The following is an 18,094-nucleotide window of genomic DNA, read 5'->3' as shown; positions in this document are numbered from 1 at the left end:
ACTGAAGTGAGTAGGGTATGGCCAATGACTGCTTGATGAGTGAGTGTACACCGTGAGAGGAAGAGATGGCGCATTTCATGCTAACTGCATTCTGTACTTCTTTTTTTTTCTCTCTGGAGAGAGGAACTGAAGTTGTCCCCATAAATTACGTTCAAACTGCTAAGCTCCTGGTTCTGCTTTTACTGAGCTCCGAGGAAAAGACAGAACGAGGAAAAATGGAGAGAAGATGAAAGAAATGGAGGCTGGGAACTTAGTGTAGGGTCACTGTAACCCAGGAGCACATTCAACCAAGCAGAGCACATCCAACAAAAGCACAACAGGTCCAGTGTGTTCTAGGGAAGACAACGCCTGACGGGAACATTGGCTCCATTTAAGGGCTTTTCGACAGATCAGCTTTCTCCTCCCTCAGCTGTTGTGCCCTCATGTTCTAGAGGAGAGAACACTTGGAAAAAGAGAAGAAGGAATGCATTGGTGTTAGAGGCTTACAGGGGTGAGGAGAGAGAGGTATAGGTAAGACAAGAGACAGCAAAGGTATAATACAGAAGGACAGTGGTAAGAGGAACCAGGCAGCCAGCCTCATGCAAATCTGTGGGTGTTGGGCACTTAGGTGCAATGTCAATGCGTGTTTGATCTTTCAGCCGTGTTTTCCCTGAGGGACAGACTGATTCCTTTATGTGGTCAGAATAACTGTGGACTTGACTAAACACATTCTCACATTTGAAAAATAATATTGAAGCAATCTGGTGCTTCCATTCAAACCCTCAGATTTAATCTCCACATCCAGGGTTCAGCCCCTTTAGAAGTGCAGTTCTGTGTTTTATTAGTAACTCTTGCACCTTAGAGAAAGAGAGAATAGAACTGTGTGATTTTAAAATGTGAGGTGAGAGGGACAGCGAGTAAGCTCTGCCGGGACTGGACAGAATCAGTTATGCTTCCAGAAATGCCAGAAAGCAAAGGTTCCTTTTTTTTTCTTCTTCAATGGGCAGTTGAAATGATTGACAATTCTGATTTTGTGGATGGGGTTCTTAAGTCTGGTGTCTTCTGAGGTCTGTTCAGAGTTTAGAGCAGCATTGATACAACATCTCAGGTCCGGTGTGTTAGGGTGGAGTTACTAGTGGATTTTTTGTCTCATAGTAGAATTTGTGGAAGCTTTTGACAACATTCACAAATGGTCAAATATGTTCGACAGGGTTAATCACTGAGACCAGACTGCTTGAAAGTAGAAAGTACACAAGCATTTAAAGATAGGAACTTTTGATGTTGAAATCTGCCATTTTCACATTGGAACAATAATGGTGAGACAGCCATGCGTCTGAGGCCGCAAACACGCCGCAGATACACAGCAGACACAACAGGAACACCGTACACACTCTGTCTCAGAATTAGAGGTTGCTTTGATGTCTGACACACACACACACACACACACACACATACACACACACACACACACACACACACACACACACTTGGAAAGCAGGGAAGTCCTTGGGAAATGGGTGGCTGTCTCAGGAGTAGCGCGCAGCCAGTAGTGAGCAGTTTGCCAGGGGGAGCCAGAAGCGCTTTAAACACAACCACATGTGCTATTTATACCCAGCTGCTGCCCAGCACACCAAATCTATGGCCTGATCTCTCCACATGGATTTATACCCAGAGCTCCCTGAGGCTAGTCAGCAAGCACAAACAGAAATACACACACTTTGTCTCTCTCACACACATACACAAGCTCTCACAAAAGCTAGCATGTTTCAAAATAAATATGTATATACACACACGCATGCACAAAGAAGTTGGAAATCTGTTCTACTAGCATAACTGTGATTGCACGTGCAGAAGTAGTTTTTCTCCATATACGGAACCTATACTAAGCCTATTGTTCTGGATACCAAGGCAATCCCCAGGTAATATGTTTGTTATGATGGCACACGCTCTCCGTGATATTTCTAGACTGTATGAATGTACATGGGTAATATTTACCATAATATGTGCCATGGCAGCTTGGCACAGAAATTTGGCACAGAAGTGATTGTGGTTGAGGAAAGGTTGAGAAACAGGTTGAGAGCTGAGAAGAGAAACTCAAACAAACTTGAGCTCCACTCCTGGGACTCTGCCTCTGCCCTGTGTCCATAAATACACTCATGAGAGCAGATGCCAGGGAACCAAACTAACCCTGGGTTCTTTCCATCTTTCTCAAAGGACCTCTCCTCTCTCTCTCTCTCTCTCTCTCTCTCTCTCTCTTTTTTTCTCTCTTTTTTTTCTCTCTCTCTCTATCTATCTATCTATCTATCTATCTATTTCTCTCTCTCCCTCCCCCCTCTCTCTTTTGTGTTAGTTCCCCAACATTTCTCTTGCTTTCCCTCTTCCCCGCCCCCAGTCAGTCGGACAGTATCACTTTCCCTTTCTCTCATCCCCTCGTCTTCTCATGTCCATCTGGCTTGGGACTTCTAGACTTCCTGTTCCTGTGGGACTCCCCCCCCCCCCCCCCCCCGCTTATTCACTTCCTGTCTTTGTTACCCAGAGTGGATCACATCACCACCGAATCACCCCTACACAAACCTGCCATGTTCGATTGTCCCAGACTTATCACCATCTACCGTTCTCTCATAGTAAAAATACTTAAACAACTATTATTGTATGGTGAAGCCTACGTGGAAAGTATTGGGTACAAGTATGTGTGTCAGCTGATATACACACATTCCCTCCCAAATATACACAGCACCCAATCCATCACCAGTCTTTCCTGTGTTACTGACCTGTGTCCAGCTGACCTGTGAGTGTGTGTGTGTCTGTGTGTGTGTGTATGTCTGTGTGTCTGTGTGTGTGTGTGTGTGTGTGTGTATGTCTGTGTGTGTGTGTGTGTGTGTGTGTGTGTTTATGTCTCTGCAGCTTGCTCAGTCATTTCCTGCAGGCATTTATGTGAGTTGGCTTTTTGGTGAGGGTCGTCACGTCCTGTATACCACAGGAAGTCATGAAATATGTCATACTCTTTGAGTGTGTGTGTGTGTGTGTGTGTGTGTGTGTGTGTGTGTGCGTGTGTGTGTTTCACACACATGGTTGCTCGTGTTTGATCAGTAAGTGCTAGTTCAACCCTTTCCGTGCGTCTCAGTCCTCTGCTCCCATTGACTTTAATGGGAGGAACCACTCCAGGCACTAAAGCTTCTGCCAAACCGGCACCATGGCATGGTACTTGTTTAGCAGATGTCACCACAGGCCATGGAGGACGAGGATGAGGAAGCAGCTCCAGTGAATGTCTGGATGTCCCTTTCACTACTAATAATACCATTGTGGTGAACCAATCTAATTATTGTTTACCGGTTTATTTGGGTTAATAACCGTACTCATTCTTATATCCATAATCGATTCAAAATTCAAAATTGATTTATATTTTTTACACTATGTACACCCAAATAATAGTATAGTATATACTGTACACCCAAAGAATGAAGCATACTCTAAAAGCATAGTCAGTCTTTTGCTGTGTTTAGGGAGGATGGGACTCATTAGAGGAGTTCGTCCAACAGTTAATTCTCTTTATCTGCGGACATTGAGGATAAATCAGCATAAACCCAAGTACTGTTCTTAATGTTCCCTGCACATGAGGTATCCCCTTTACTTTATGATGTTCATGATCGCAGCCCCGGGCAGCCTTGAGTTACCATGGTAACTGGTGATCCCTTTCCTGAACGGTGTTTACAGAATCACCTCTCTTTTTTAGGTGATGACACAGGCACTGTTGGAGTGGTGTTAGAAACGGTTACATTACAGTGTGTGTGTGTGAGTGTGTGTGTGTGTGTGAGAGAGAGAGAGAGACCACCACTTGACACTATTTTTGACCACTACTGTTTTCTGATAAAAGTTTGTATCCCTCCCTCCCTCTCTCTCTCTCTCTCTCTCTCTCTCTCTCTCTCTCTCTCCCTCCCTCCCTCTCTGTCTCTGTCTCTGTCTCTCTCTCTCTCCCTCCCTCTGCTTCCATCCCCCTGTAGGTCTCTCGGAGGAGTCCACAGTGCAGACCCCAGCCTTCACAGATGCCGTGAGGCTCTACAGGCAGTCCAAAGGCCACTACGGCACCTGGGACATGATGTGTGGGGAGCCCGCTCAGGTGAGAGGAACTCAGGGCAGCTCTGCACCACTGGGCCCTGAGGAGACCCTGACTGTTAGAACATCACATTTAGACTGGCATGCATCAGCTGTAATGGCTCAGTTTGGATCTTCTTCTTGTTGTTTTATTTTGTTTCTGTTGAAAAAGCAAAAGGTATCACTAGCACAGTCAGTCAGTCTACCAGGTAGGATAGGATGGGGTAGGATTTCTTCAAAAATGGCAGCAGTGGATTTCATGGTCAAATGCAAGTGTAAGCTGATATAAATGTACTTGCTGCACCACCCTTCAAGAATGGAGAGAGCTGGAAAAGGCTTCTTGGCAGTAGCACACTCATGTCAGTTTATTTCTCCATACCCATCCATTTGAGTGTTAGTTCTTGGAGTGTGTGTATCTTTGTGTATGTACGCACGCACGTGCGTGTGTGTATGTTGGCGAAGATACAGGTAGAGGCAGTAATTAGAGCCTTCCTTTGGTAGAGCTAGTGCACACCCAGTAGAAAGCACTCAGACAGGCCTTCTCTCTTTCTCTCTCTCCCTCTCTCTCTTTCTTTCTCCCCCCTCTCTCACTCTCTTTCACTCCCTCTCTCCCCCCCCTCTCTCTCTCTCTCCCTCTCTCTACCTCTCCTCTGCCTGCTTAGGGTGGAGTTTCCTCTGAAAAAGCTGAATTCTGTCTTTGTCTCCTCCTGGCCTGGCTCAAGGTTGATGCAGGTGGGCAAGTAGTCCAGGCCACAGAAAAAAGTGTGTGTGTGTGTGTGTGTGTGTGTGTGTGTGTGTGTGTGTGTGTGTGTGTGTGTGTGTGTGTGTGTGTGTGTGTGTGTGTGTCCGTCCTTTATTATAAAGCTGATTTGCTCTCAGTTGGATTTTGAATGGAATGCAAATTAATTGTTTGCATCAGAAAGAGAGGTGAGTGACAATGAGTGAGAGAGAGAGATGGCATGCAGTGAGAGTAATGGTGCGTTCAGGAGCAAGTACGAAAGTTCCAGCGCCATCCCAACTGGAAAGTTAGAAGTTTTTGGGAGCTTCAAGAAGTAGGTTTGATGTCACTCAAAAGGGCAGTGTTTGTGGTGAAAGGTGACAAATGTACGTGCCCCGCGCACAGATAAGTGACTTCGTTGTCAATTGAGGGCATACTCATTAGCTCAGGTGATTGTGATGTTAAACGATACTTCACGGTTTACGTTACATTTTGTGTAACTAACGTAAGTTTAGCCTTCTATCAATACCTTTGCCAAATTATTGTTGCCATGTGAACACTCTCAACCGGGAAGTGGAACATTCCCAAATGTGAGCTTTCCCAGTTCCCAGCTGAACAAGAGAGTGGAGCGAAATAACAAGAGAGCTGAGCGAAAGAAGAAGAGAGCGGAGCGAAAAACCAAGAAAGCAGAGCGAAAAGGGGAAGTGAGGGATAAGATGGGGACAGGCCTGTTTGTCACCCAGGTGATCATTTTCTTGTGTTCCCTGCTTATGTAAGAGACTTAAGTGCCATTGCTTTATGGTGTGTGAGTCTGATGCTGTGAGATGCTTTGACAAGGAATGTGTGAGTGGGTGTCTAATATGACATGTGCTGCCCTATTTGTGTTGTGTGTTAATCTGTGTGAGGATAAGTGTGTGTGTGTGTGTGTGTGTGTGTGTGTATGTGTGTGTGTGTGTGTGTGTGTGTGTGTGTGTGTGTGTGTGTTGCATTGCTATGTTTGTTTGATGCCTAAAGTCAAACTGACCTTTTTCATTAGGCATTCGTGATGAGTCATTGGTAATCTATCGCTCTCTCTCTCTCTCTTTCTCTCTGTCTCTATCTCTCTTTCTCTCTCTCTCTCCTCTTTTCTTATTTTCTCACACATACTCACAGAGTGACTCAACCCTAATAAGCTGTGAGCTAAGAGGGTGACAATGACCTGAGTGACCTCAAACTGATGATGAGTGGCCCAGTGTGTGTGTGTGTGTGTGTGTGTGTGTGTGTGTGTGTGCATGCCTGGAGGTAACATGTCCATCTAAGCTTGGTTTCACTTCATGTCTACAATGCATTAAAATATGACCCTAAAATCCCTAGGCCAGTGTGGCTGCATTCCAGCGAATCAAGAACACACCTGATCCAAATCATCCGATTGGCTGCGCATAACCTGCAGTTGGGTCAAGTGTGCTCTTTATTGGCTGCTATGAAAAAACTCAGCGCCATATTGGCTCTTAGCAACAAGACTTGCCACTCCTGCCCAAATTGGCCCACCTCAGAAGCCAACACAGGCTTAGTCTAGTCTCTTTATAGACGTCTCATGATCTCAACATATACATGACTGGACATCATCGCACACCACAACAGACCCTTCTGGACCTTATATCTGTGTTTCTGGAAAGAGATCAGTTCTTTAGGTTTATCAGAGGTTTATGTTTCCATGTTTGTTTGCCTAATGATGGAATGAAAGAGTTAAGCAGAATGAATTGATGTTTTCTAAACAAAGGTCAGGAGGAGCCTGTAGGGATGATTGACAGCCGTCACTGACCCCACTTCTGCTTCCTAGGAGATTTAAACCCTCCTTATCTGTCTACCACGCCACACGCTCCGACGTAGCAAAGTAACTTACCTCCTTCCAATTCTCCTCCTTTTCACTAGTAGCTCTAAGCTCACATTACCCCTTATCCATAGAGGTATCAGCGGACAGCACTCACATGCAATCTCTGCTGTTCTTAGCTAGTTTTAATTTCTGAAGTCACATATTCTGTATGCACAAGTACAAAGTCATTTTAGAGTAAAAAGGAAAGGGCATGGGGCTCCCTGGATTGTATGTGTGTATTTATTTGATGTCATGACTGTGGTATGTGCGCGTGTGTGTGTGTGTGTGTGTGAGGGTGTAGGAGTAACTACTCTTCTTGTACCCCTCCCCAGGCTGTCTCAGTCAATCACCATAGTGTTACACACACACACACACACACACACACACACACACACACACACACACACACACACACACACACACACACAGAGAGAGAGAAGGAGACCCCCCTGAAAAGGCCATTGCCCTGCTGGTGTTATTGCCATTAGGTGTTGGCTGTGTTTTCTTCCTGTTTTTCTTCCTGGCCACAGTGCCCTGTCAGCGTACACCTGGCTGCTCCCCTACCCTGTGTTGCCATGGAAACTGGGCGAGGGATAGTTTTTGGTGGGTGCTGCTGTGTTTTCTGTGGGGGGGGGGGGGGGGGGGTATTGCACTGGTATTGTGAGCAACTCACTGATCATTAAGGTGCATGAGTATTAATACAATACCGTGGCAGAGTTGGAGTGACAAATAGTATGTTGTGGTCTATATGCTCATGGTGGTGTTTAGGGTGTACATGTAGTATGTGATATAGTGTGTGTGTGTGTGTGTGTGTGTGTTTGTGTGTGTTTGTGTGTGTGTGTGTGTGTGTGTGTGTGTGTGTGTGTGTGTGTGTGTGTGTGAAACTTTCACTAGCCTAGAGTTATGTGAGGGCCTCTGTGTTAATGTATGACGTTTGCTGATGACAGTCAGTGGTGATAATGACTTGTAGCCAGGCCTGGTTTGCTCTGCAGTAGTTAACCCTCAACCTCTACACAATATGGCTCTCTGTTCACCTCAAGAACTGCTTTCAATAGGCAAACATCCTGCTCAGTACTGTGCTGTTTACATTACGTCTCACTTTAAGATGGAGTCATAACACACACACACACACACACAGACACACACGCACAAACATGTTTTAACACACAGACCTGACTTACCTTAAATGCCTATTATAGACGGTATGTATGTGTGTGTTTGTAAAGGAGTGTGTGTGTGTGTTTGTGTGTGATAACATGCTGTCGTAAATCCACACACTTGACCCTAAATGCCCATGGACAAGTGTGTGTTTAAGGAAGGGAATGTTGTATGTTATGTATGTAGAAATGTTTGTGTTTGTGTGTGTGTGTGTGTGTGTTTGCTTTTACCTCTTCAGGTCAGAATAATATAGTGCAGGTGATTAATATAGTGCAGTCTTTGGGGGTTCAAATACATTTGTGTTTGTGCATCTTTGTGAGAGTGTGTGAAGGTAACAATCCATCACCCTTTCGGTTCTCTGGCTGTTTGTTTTGTGAAAGTGCATTTATGAAGCCTCCCGACCTGCCATCACACAGCCTCCAGCAGCTGGATTTATCTCAAATGTTTTTGTTTAGGCATAAACTCCTGCATCTACAGGATAGCTTCTAGAAATAGCTTTTCTTTTTTTTCTAGGATTCTCACAATAATTAAAGACTTTTTATCAGCTCATTAAATGTTTACACATACAAAATGATACACATACAAAATGATACACATACACATATGTTTGTATGGGGGGCAAGTGAAAAATGGTAGTTGAGTTGATCTCTGATAATCCCTGGTCTCCTGGTTCCCTGGTTCCCTGGTTCCCTGGTTCCTTGCTTCTCTGGTTCCCTGGTTTGCCATATTTTTCTTGTGAGCTCACAGGAGTCAGAGTTGATCCACCCTGTTGGGCAAGTGGACGATGTCATTCCCCTGTTGACTTGAATCAACTAGTTAGTCATCAGGATTTGTTTCAACACTATCTCCTCTAACATTAATACCACCCACACACACACACAGATACACACACACACACACACACACACACACACACACACACACACACACACACACACACAAACATGCACACACCCACTCACACACACACACACACACACACACACACACATGAACACACATTCACACGCGTGCACACAGCTGGACCTATCCACACACTGTTCAGACACACCCATACCTGAATTCAAACTTCAAAGGTGCTTTGAGCTGCCCTGTTTAAAAGACACCAGCGCTGCATTTACTGCCACGCCCTGTGGATGTCATCACCTCTTCATCATGTTCACCTCATTTGTTGATCTCTTTCGTTGGTTATGATGGATGCACTCAGTTTGTGGATCTTAACATAATTTTGAAACAGAAACATTTCAAAAGATGTAGATATGAATTGCTCACGCTGTGTGTGTGTGTGTGTTTGTGTGTGTGTGTGGATGTGTCTGTGTGTGTGTGTGTGTGTTTGTGTGTGTGTGTGTGTGTAGATCCTGGCTAACCTGGTGATGGAGACCCTGCACCCTGAGCTAAGGACTCTGATTGTTCCTCGGCTGAAGGGCAAACTGCAGCAGAGGCAGAGGAACTGGATGCTGGTGAGTACTGTCCCCCATTAATCCCACTCCTCTGTTATGGAATTGGGTTTTTGAAACTAATGAAGCCATATCCTTCTTATCGGGTGCTAGGTTGAGCTCCAGTAAAATCATGCTCCACAACGTGTTTCCTGTGGCAGACAGTAGTCTTAGCCAGGTCTAACAGGATGTTTTTCTGTGGATCACATATAAAGACTATTGTGAGTTTTCTCATGTGTGGGTCTGTGAGTCTGCTCCCAGATCAGTTTTGGTCCCTAAGTAAGAAAGGGAATTCAACTGGTGTGCTTGAAGAGGCCTATTCTAATTCCTAACCACTTGAAAGGCCACACTTCACTTTGATTCACTTTGTTTACATGACATGAAAAACACATTTCTTGTGTCCTTATCGCGTGCTTGTGTGCGCATGTGCGTGCGTGTGTGTGCGTGTGTGTGTGTGTGTGTGTGCGTGCGTGTGTGTGTGCGTGCGTGTGTATGTGTGTGTGTGCGTGCGTAGATCTCAGATGCGGTGTACAAGCAGGTGCTGTCACTGACGCGGGCGCAGCACGAGGCGCTGGTGCAGGTATGTGAGGCACAGCGCCCCCGCCTGGACGCCACGCTCCGCACAGACATGGACCAGATCATCAACTCCAAAGACCACATCACCGGAAAGATACGCTGTAAGGGCTGAACACACACACACACACACACACACACACTCACACACACACACACACACATATATCACACTCAGTATATCATAAATGCACAGAAATAAAACATCTACACACATACACACACACACACACACACACTATGGACACTCAAGGAATCAAATGATTTAAACATAAACACGTTTACTAATAAACACACTGCATGTAGAACAGTTGAACAGAATAGTAGAACACACACTCCACACAATGTTGCAGTTCAGACACCTAACGATGTATAATCAGAAAAAGTCTCAGTGGATTGAAAGGCCCAGGGATCGTAGTCTTGCGTGGTAGTGCTGTCTTGCACTTACTTTCCAGGATCGTTGTCAGCCAGCAGCACCATTGTGACACCACAACAAGAAGTGTTGTGTTTCCTCTGTAAAGCAATACACTTGCTTGGCCTTCCAGATATTGATTTTGGTTGGATCGAGCTGTTGTGTTAAGGAAACCAGCCCATCCTGGCTTGCTGGATATCAGCATTTTCTGGGCCATTCATGCCTTCCCCATAGCAGTGTTTGTGTGTGGTTTCCTCTCATGTACGCCACAGAGAATGTCCACTTGGCACAAGAGAGATTTCCATTGTGTTTTAAACCTCAGCGCCGATCTCACGTTTCACGCCAACCTACTGACACTCCCAGCCCTGACATTTAATATTTTTTTTTGTGTGTGTCTCTCTCCGTGTCCAGTCAACTAGACTGACTGCTTTGTAGTGACTGGTAGAATCTCAATGTCATATCCATTGACAGTAAAATGGAAAACAGCATTGTTCATGACTTTGTCTGATTGGCATTGTTCATTTTTTAGTGACGAATGCATTGACCATAAGGAATATATTGTCAACACCAACTCAAAGCAGTGTGTGTACATGACAACCATTTCATATCTTTGCATGTGTATGTGTGTGTGTGTGTGTGTGTGCGTGATTCTGTCACGCATATACCTATTGACCTTGAATCCCCCCTCTCCGCGTCGCAGCCCTAGTGCTGCCCAAAGCAGACCAGCTTCTGCGGGGTAGCGTCCAGTCCTACATCAGCTCCATCCTGGAGGCCCTCATGGATCCCATCAGTCGGGGCTTCGCCGAGGTGCGCAGCATCTTCTTCGGGGAGCTGGTGGAGGTCAGCAAGAACACACTCAACCACAGCGGAGGCAAGGACCGGCTGGGGGAGGTGAGAACACAACAACCATCCGGCCACACGGTTATGGTCCCTGTGTTAATGGCCCCTGTGTTAATGGCCCCTGTGTTAATGGGGTTGGTTATCACTGAGGGTTGGTGTTATGGAGAATGCTCTTGGATTTCAGGAGATAAAGTCTCTGAGAGTATGTTCGTGTCTGTCAAAGTCATTAGCTTCTTTGTTTGTGTCCTTGTTTTTGTGTCCATGTGTTAGGAACATTAGTATCGAAATTTCAAAAGAAAGGGTTAAGTAGGGCTGATTTCCCTGAACACTCTACACTGTTTCCCTGTACACACACACACACACACACACACACACACACACACACACACACACACACACACACACACACACACACACACACACACACACTGACCACTGTGCAAACTGGTGTTAATATCAGCTTTGCACATGAAAGGACAATGGCTACGATTATAATGATTTGAAGCGGTTTCATATTTTAAATGACTAATGTGAATGTAAACACACCTCAGTACATTCAGCTGACACCCTGCAGTAGAACTAGTGTGAAACACAACCTATCAAATAGTCAAATGTAGGACTGGAGCAAAATCTCCTCCTTTCCACTATGTGCATGCTGAGTCCTTAGAACATCCCCTCTTAGGAATTCATCAGAGTATTTCAGCTGGTACGTAGCCAGTATTAATCCCAGGGGGCCATGCTGCAGCTTGGCAGCGCTCCCTGCTGGCCGAGCCGTGAAACAGCACTCATCGATCAGCACGTTGGACACCAGCCCTGTGCTGCGGCAATGGATCACCTTCCAATCGGAAAGCAGCGAGGCTAACTCACTGTCCGGCCCCTGTGCCAGCACCTCTCCCCAAATATGACCTGGCCTGACCCACTCTGAGCCTGCAGGACCCAATGCGACTGGGTTACTCAGTGGAGCAAGATTAGCGTCACGCTTCCTTCTCCTTTGCAGTCTAGTCTTGTCATCAGTACACTGATCTGCATCCTAAGGTTTTACAGAAACGTGTTCAGGATGTGATTTTTTTTTTTTCATTTTGTCTTTTGTGATGGTAGCCATTTGAAATATTTAGAATCCATTTCGATTCCATGAGTGAGTGTTTACATATTCACGGGTGTACATGTAATTGGGAATTGTGTGTGTTGGACGTGTTTACTGCATGCATATATTCATTTATATATATATTGAGGCTGTGTGTGTCTCTTTCTCAAGCACATGGACAAGCTATCCATGCTGGCCTTCCACCCGGTGAAGATGCGCAGCTGCTATGAGAAAGTGGACCAGCTCAGTCTGGACGGCCTGCAACAACGCTTCGACTTCTCCAGCCCCTCCGTCTTCATCCAAAGGGCCCAGATCCTCATGAGGGAGGTCAGTCCATCCATCCATCCATCCCTCCCTCCCTCCATCCATCCATTCATCTATTAGTTTTCTCTATCCATCCCTCCATGTTTGTTTCTACGTAAAAGTCTAGCTCTGAGCTATAGGTTGTGTGAAAGCCCATGATGCACCTGAACAGCGGAGTGAAGTGCCGCCATACTGTGTAGAGGACACAGTGATCCAACAAGGTGTTTATCAAAGGCTGTAGTGTCTGCAACTGTCTGCTCAGCGGGATAGATGATGATGATGATAATATTCTGTATGCTACCTCTGCTGAAGGATTGCATTCAGTTGGGCGTTAGAAACAGGCTTTCCTATGATAGATGTCTATATACTGTTTAGGTAGTGGTGACATCCAGTGGAGACGGTGGGAATTGCATTTGAAAAGGTTTGGGAAAGGCTGCCGTTGTGGGAATGACAAGTCAGTCTAGGTAGCTCTTTGCCTTGTCTGAACTGCATTGAGAGTTTAATGATGAGATGCAATAATCAGACAGTCTTTTGCTTGTCTTTCCTCTTCTCTAGGAGATGGATAATGCCGTGTACACCTTTGAGCAGCTACTGCATCAGGTTCTGGGCTCCCAGGGAGACGACGATCTGTGTAAGGCCATTCAAGGCTGCCAGGACAGAGTGTTGAAGGTACATACACACACACACACACACACACACACACACACACACACACGCATATGTCCACAAACATGCATTTGTCCACAAACACACATGTACACATATGCACATGCACTATTGTACACACACACACAGTTGTTGGAGCACATATGACAAACATCACAATGTGACCCCAGTGAATGGCCCACTTTTGACCCTGTAGAGGGAGCCCTAGAGTACAGCCAACATCACTGTAACATAAGGATTATAAACAAAGGGATAATAGGTGTGTGTGTGTGTGTGTGTTTGTGTGTGTGTCCTCCCTGTAGAAATATGACTACGACAGTAGCAGTGTGCGCAAGAAGTTCTTCAGGGAAGCGCTCCTCCAGATCATCATTCCATTCATGCTCAAGCAGCTCTCTCCAGTCTTTGCTAATGTAAGTGTGTTCCTCTCTTTCCCTCTCTCTCTCTTTCTCTCTCTCCTCTGCTCATGTAAGTGTATCCCTCTCTTTCGGTCTCTCTCTCTCTCTCTGTGTGCAGCCTCTGCTAATGAAAGTATGCCCCCACCTCTCTCTCTCTCTCTCTCTCTCTTACTCTCTTTCTCTGTATGTGTGCACATGTAGAATTTATGATTTTTTATATTTAATGATGAGGTCACAGTCCATAATGATGTGGTTACATTATCATTAAAATTATCATACAAGGCAGCCTTGCAGTTAGAGATGATGGTTTGACATTCAAATCCTCCTCTGGCCAAGGATGAACACAGCCCTTATCTCATATAGTCTTCTTATCTCTTATAGTCTTGTGAGTTTTATAGCTCTTAACACTACTAGTATTCAGTAATGTGGTGTGAAGTGTCCTGTGTTGGAAGAGTGTGTACAGTTCCAAGTTTGGTTATTCTACGCACCATCGGCACAGCTGTTGCAGTTTAGATAGGTAGGAATGTTCCAGCCTGTCAGTAGGACTGAGCTATTGGTTAGGGTTTCAGATGTCTAGTTTCAACAGCATCACAGCGGTTCATAAACGGCCACAAAATATTTAGTAAACATTGAATTCCTCTGAGCCCGAAAGACTCTCTTCTGTCCAGCTTCTAGGCTATGTGAACTTCCCTTGTAACTGAAGGCAGAGAAAAAACAACACTCACAAAACATGTATTTAGTGGATGTTTTCTACCCACGCTGTGTCATGGCCGATGGATGAAATTTTGCTTTAAGAGCTTGATCCGTCTGCTGTCCCTCATCCGGGCCTGCGTCCGTGACGCTGTCTCTCTTCCACCTCTAGGACCTGCCCCGGTTTCAAGAGCTCATCTTTGAGGACTTCTCTCGCTTCATCCTGGTGGAGAACGTCTTTGAGGAGGTGGTGCTGCAGTCCGTCACCAAGGACATCATGATGGGTAGGCCCTCACACTCCCCTCCGCAGGAATTCTGGTTCATTCTGTTCCAAGTCTCCAAGTGAGACGATGCTCATGCTGTATTCCTTCCAGTTTCATTTGAACTTTTCTGATGATTAAAACCATCTGATAAGAGAACAGTACCTCCCTAGTGGTTAATGCTGTTATGGTGAAGATCATGTCAATTCTGGTACTTGACGAGCTCACTCAGCTCTTGTGTGTTCTCATGGCTATTGGGAAATTGTGCTGTATTCACAGAGCTAACACAAAGGTAGCACGTACCACTTGGGAAATCAATGACTGACTTTGTAGATGTTACCATTGAGCTGCTGGACTTTCTTTCTTTGCAGTTTTAATATTGGCAAAAGGGCACTTTTCCGTCATTAGTGAAGGAATTGTTATACATTACTTAAATCTTTCTCTCTCTCTCTCCTTTTCCCTTGTTCTCCTCTCGTCACAGCTGTGAAGGAGGCAGCCGTCCAGAGAAGGCACAACCTGTACAGAGACAGCATCATCATGACCAGCAGCGACCCCAACCTGCACCTTCTGGAGGACAACACGGTCAACTGGAGCCAGGAGTACGGGGGCGAGGAGCAGGAGCAGGAGCAGGGCAGCCTGGTTGCAGGCAGGGACGGAGGAGGGAGCAACAGGAGGCGCAGGCAGATCGTCTCCATGATCCAACTGGATGGGATTTCGCTGCCTTACGAGTCATGCATGGAGGTGCCCGGCGTGGAGGGCATCCCAGAGGAAAGTGAGGCCCAGATGGAGGAGGATGAGTCGGACTCCGCCACCACCAACGCTGCTGCTCTGGAGAAAGCCATGCCTGAGTCCCCTGATAGCGTGCAGGAGATCCGTGGTCTCCTCAACCCCGGGGTGATGATTCAGGTACCGGCTGGGGACGCAAACACAGACGCAGACAGACCCGTCCTGACCAATGGGGTCAAATCTTTGGAAGAGGGAGAGGAGGCTCAGAGAGGAGTAGAGGAGGTGGAGGAGGAGGAGGAGGAGGAGGTGCAGAGAGAGATCAGTGGAATCTCGCCAGAGGAAGAGGAGGCAAGCTCAGGAGGAAGCCTACAGAATGCAAAGCAGAGCACACAGGAAGATGAAGCAGCAGCCTTATGTCAACAGGAGGTAGAAACACCGGTGGCCACCTCACAGGAGGTAGAAACATCCGTGGCCACCTCACAGGAAGTAGAAACACCTGTGGCCACCTCACAGGAAGTAGCAACACCTGTGGCCACCTCACAGGAAGTAGAAACACCTGTGGCCACCTCACAGGAGGTAGAAACATCCGTGGCCACCTCACAGGAAGTAGAAACACCTGTGGCCACCTCACATGAAGTAGAAACACCTGTGGCCACCTCACAGGAAGTAGAAACACCTGTGGCCACCTCACAGGAAGTAGAAACGCCTGTGGCCACCTCACAGGTAGGCGAGATGCCAGCAGCATCAGCGTCAACACAAGAGGACCATGGGGCCGAGCTGCCAGCAGAGATCGCTGTCGACTCCGATTTGAATTCCAGCCCTCGTCACCACGACGACAGCGGGTTCCAGTCACCGACCAATGAGGCGCTTGAGGAGGAAGACGAGGAGCACGAGAAGGCAGAGAGCCGGTCAGCGGGTGAGGTGGTCAAAGCGAGCGCACTGGATCCAGAGGAAGTCCTCCTGGAGATCGGCCAGCCACACACCACAGACGTCTCTCCCAGAGACACGGTGCAGAATGGGGAGTATGCAACAGACATTCTCCTGTGACCTTCACCCAAAAGCACAAAGGATGGATGTGGACATGGGGTCATTTTGAAATTTGTTTCAGTGCCTTTTTCTTTTAAACTGACAAGAATCTGAGCTGGGAATGGCCAAAATTTCTCAGCAGCAAATGATTTTATGTGTCCTTCTTTATTTTATTTTTATCTGTTTGCCCTTGGCTAGATTTCCTTTTTGGTTTTAACCAGCGGCAAAAGTTATCTGGGTTTCTCACATTTCCCTGCTTTGAATTTCATTTTATATATTTTCCCATTTAAGTGACATATATTCGTATATTGATAATTATTTTGATTTCTTGTTTAGTTTTATTCCTTTTTGTACCACCACAATATACAGGTGGTGCCCAACTGGTAATAATATCTAATGCAGATGTCACTGAAAACACTATTGCCCCTGAGTCTTGGCACTTCATGACGGTTTCACTACCAACTCCTATTTCTATCACTGTTACCTGCTCTTACTTTGTATGTCTAGACACTGAATGTATTCAAATGTAGAGTAGGGTCCATTCACTGAGGATGTTTCTGCTTTTAAGCATAACCAGTCAGTGGTGTGAGGGTCAGTCAGGTGTTTAGGGAGGTGGTAATCCTGATAATTGCAGAAATAGCATGAAGAGGTTTGTCGCCCTTAATTATTTGTTGGGGATTTGTGTTTTCCTGAGAGACATTGTCAAATGCCTATCAAAGGCCTAATGGCCTTTGTGTTTGTGTGTGTGTGTGTGTGTGTGTGTGTGTGTGTATAAAGACAGTTTAAAAAAAAGATACCTTATCAGTTTTTATAGCTTATAAGAGCTATAAAGTAATTACTCCTGGACATTTGTTGATGTACTGATAGGCTGTGAGAACCGTTCTTTGGCTAAATATGTTTATTATATTATTATTTTTATTTAAAAATATGTGTTTGCTTTCATTTCAGCTATAATTTACCGATGCTCTTTACAGCTAGATCTATAGTTTTCAGAGGACCAAAGTTTAATTAGCAGACTTTGGTAGATACTTTTTATACCTTCATTTTTTAATGTTTAAGCATTTGCTTCCTTATATACTGTTCCATACCTACTCACGCAGAACCTAATAACTGTTTATTTATGGAGCATTTGTCATACATTTATTTTCCCCTCAGCGGCCTTGTTGTAATTCTTCTGCTGTAATATGCAAGGGCAAGAGAAAGAGTGTGAGAAAATGGCATGCATGCAGAGACAGTTGTAACAGGTGCTGTTGGCTATGTCAATAGGCCAAGGCAAGCTGAGGTCACCCACCGCCGGTATCTTAACTTTATTCAAACACCTGCGCGGTGCTGTGTGCACAAGTAGCACAGCTTGTCTAATCTTCACCAGTCCACAGGTACACCTTTGCATGTCTGTGTAGGACTGTGGGGGGAAGGTGCTGACCAACTGCAGCCCTTTAGGGAGAGGGTTACACTGCTCTCAAATGTTCTGAGGCCCTTGGTTTTAACTATGAAACTCATGCAAGATGCTTTTAGTAGCTCTTATGTTTATGCAGTTCACAGATCATTTGGATGTTTTGGTATGGTACATCTACAAATGTCAAGTGCCATATTTGTGGCCAAATTTCACCTGACTGTTTTCACTAAAACTACCACTTGTGTGAAATGGTACAAGTACATATGCATAGTGTAATTGTATTTCTCTCAACAGCAGGAGTGTCAGTTTGATGATGTCTGTTCTTATTTATTACTACAAATCCCAGCAGCCCCAGCTGCATCACATCTGTTGCTTTCCTTTTGCTCTTGTATGAAACATGCCTGAAAGTGAATAATTAATTAAATATTAATGCTTTTAATGTTTGCCTAATTATTGTGTATTTCAGTGAGATTAAATGAAAGTTGCTT

At 45.5% G+C, this 18,094-nt stretch overlaps 1 protein-coding gene across 1 annotated transcript in view; it reads left to right on the top strand.

The window, feature by feature from the left end:
• niban2a (niban apoptosis regulator 2a) overlaps positions 1 to 18,045 on the top strand; it is a 34,545-nt gene extending 16,500 nt beyond the window's left edge. Inside the window, exons 6-14 of the mRNA XM_031578050.1 lie at positions 3,981 to 4,096; positions 9,155 to 9,259; positions 9,750 to 9,912; positions 10,921 to 11,111; positions 12,316 to 12,471; positions 13,003 to 13,116; positions 13,416 to 13,523; positions 14,371 to 14,482; positions 14,940 to 18,045. Coding sequence (XP_031433910.1) covers positions 3,981 to 4,096; positions 9,155 to 9,259; positions 9,750 to 9,912; positions 10,921 to 11,111; positions 12,316 to 12,471; positions 13,003 to 13,116; positions 13,416 to 13,523; positions 14,371 to 14,482; positions 14,940 to 16,231 — 2,357 coding nt within the window. The 3' untranslated portion in view covers positions 16,232 to 18,045. The remainder of the gene's footprint in view (positions 1 to 3,980; positions 4,097 to 9,154; positions 9,260 to 9,749; positions 9,913 to 10,920; positions 11,112 to 12,315; positions 12,472 to 13,002; positions 13,117 to 13,415; positions 13,524 to 14,370; positions 14,483 to 14,939) is intronic.
• Positions 18,046 to 18,094: the final 49 nt, after the last annotated feature.

The sequence above is a fragment of the Clupea harengus genome, chromosome 12, assembly GCF_900700415.2.
Source record: "Clupea harengus chromosome 12, Ch_v2.0.2, whole genome shotgun sequence".
NCBI lineage: Eukaryota > Metazoa > Chordata > Actinopteri > Clupeiformes > Clupeidae > Clupea > Clupea harengus.
This window is presented reverse-complemented; position numbering and strand designations above follow the sequence as displayed.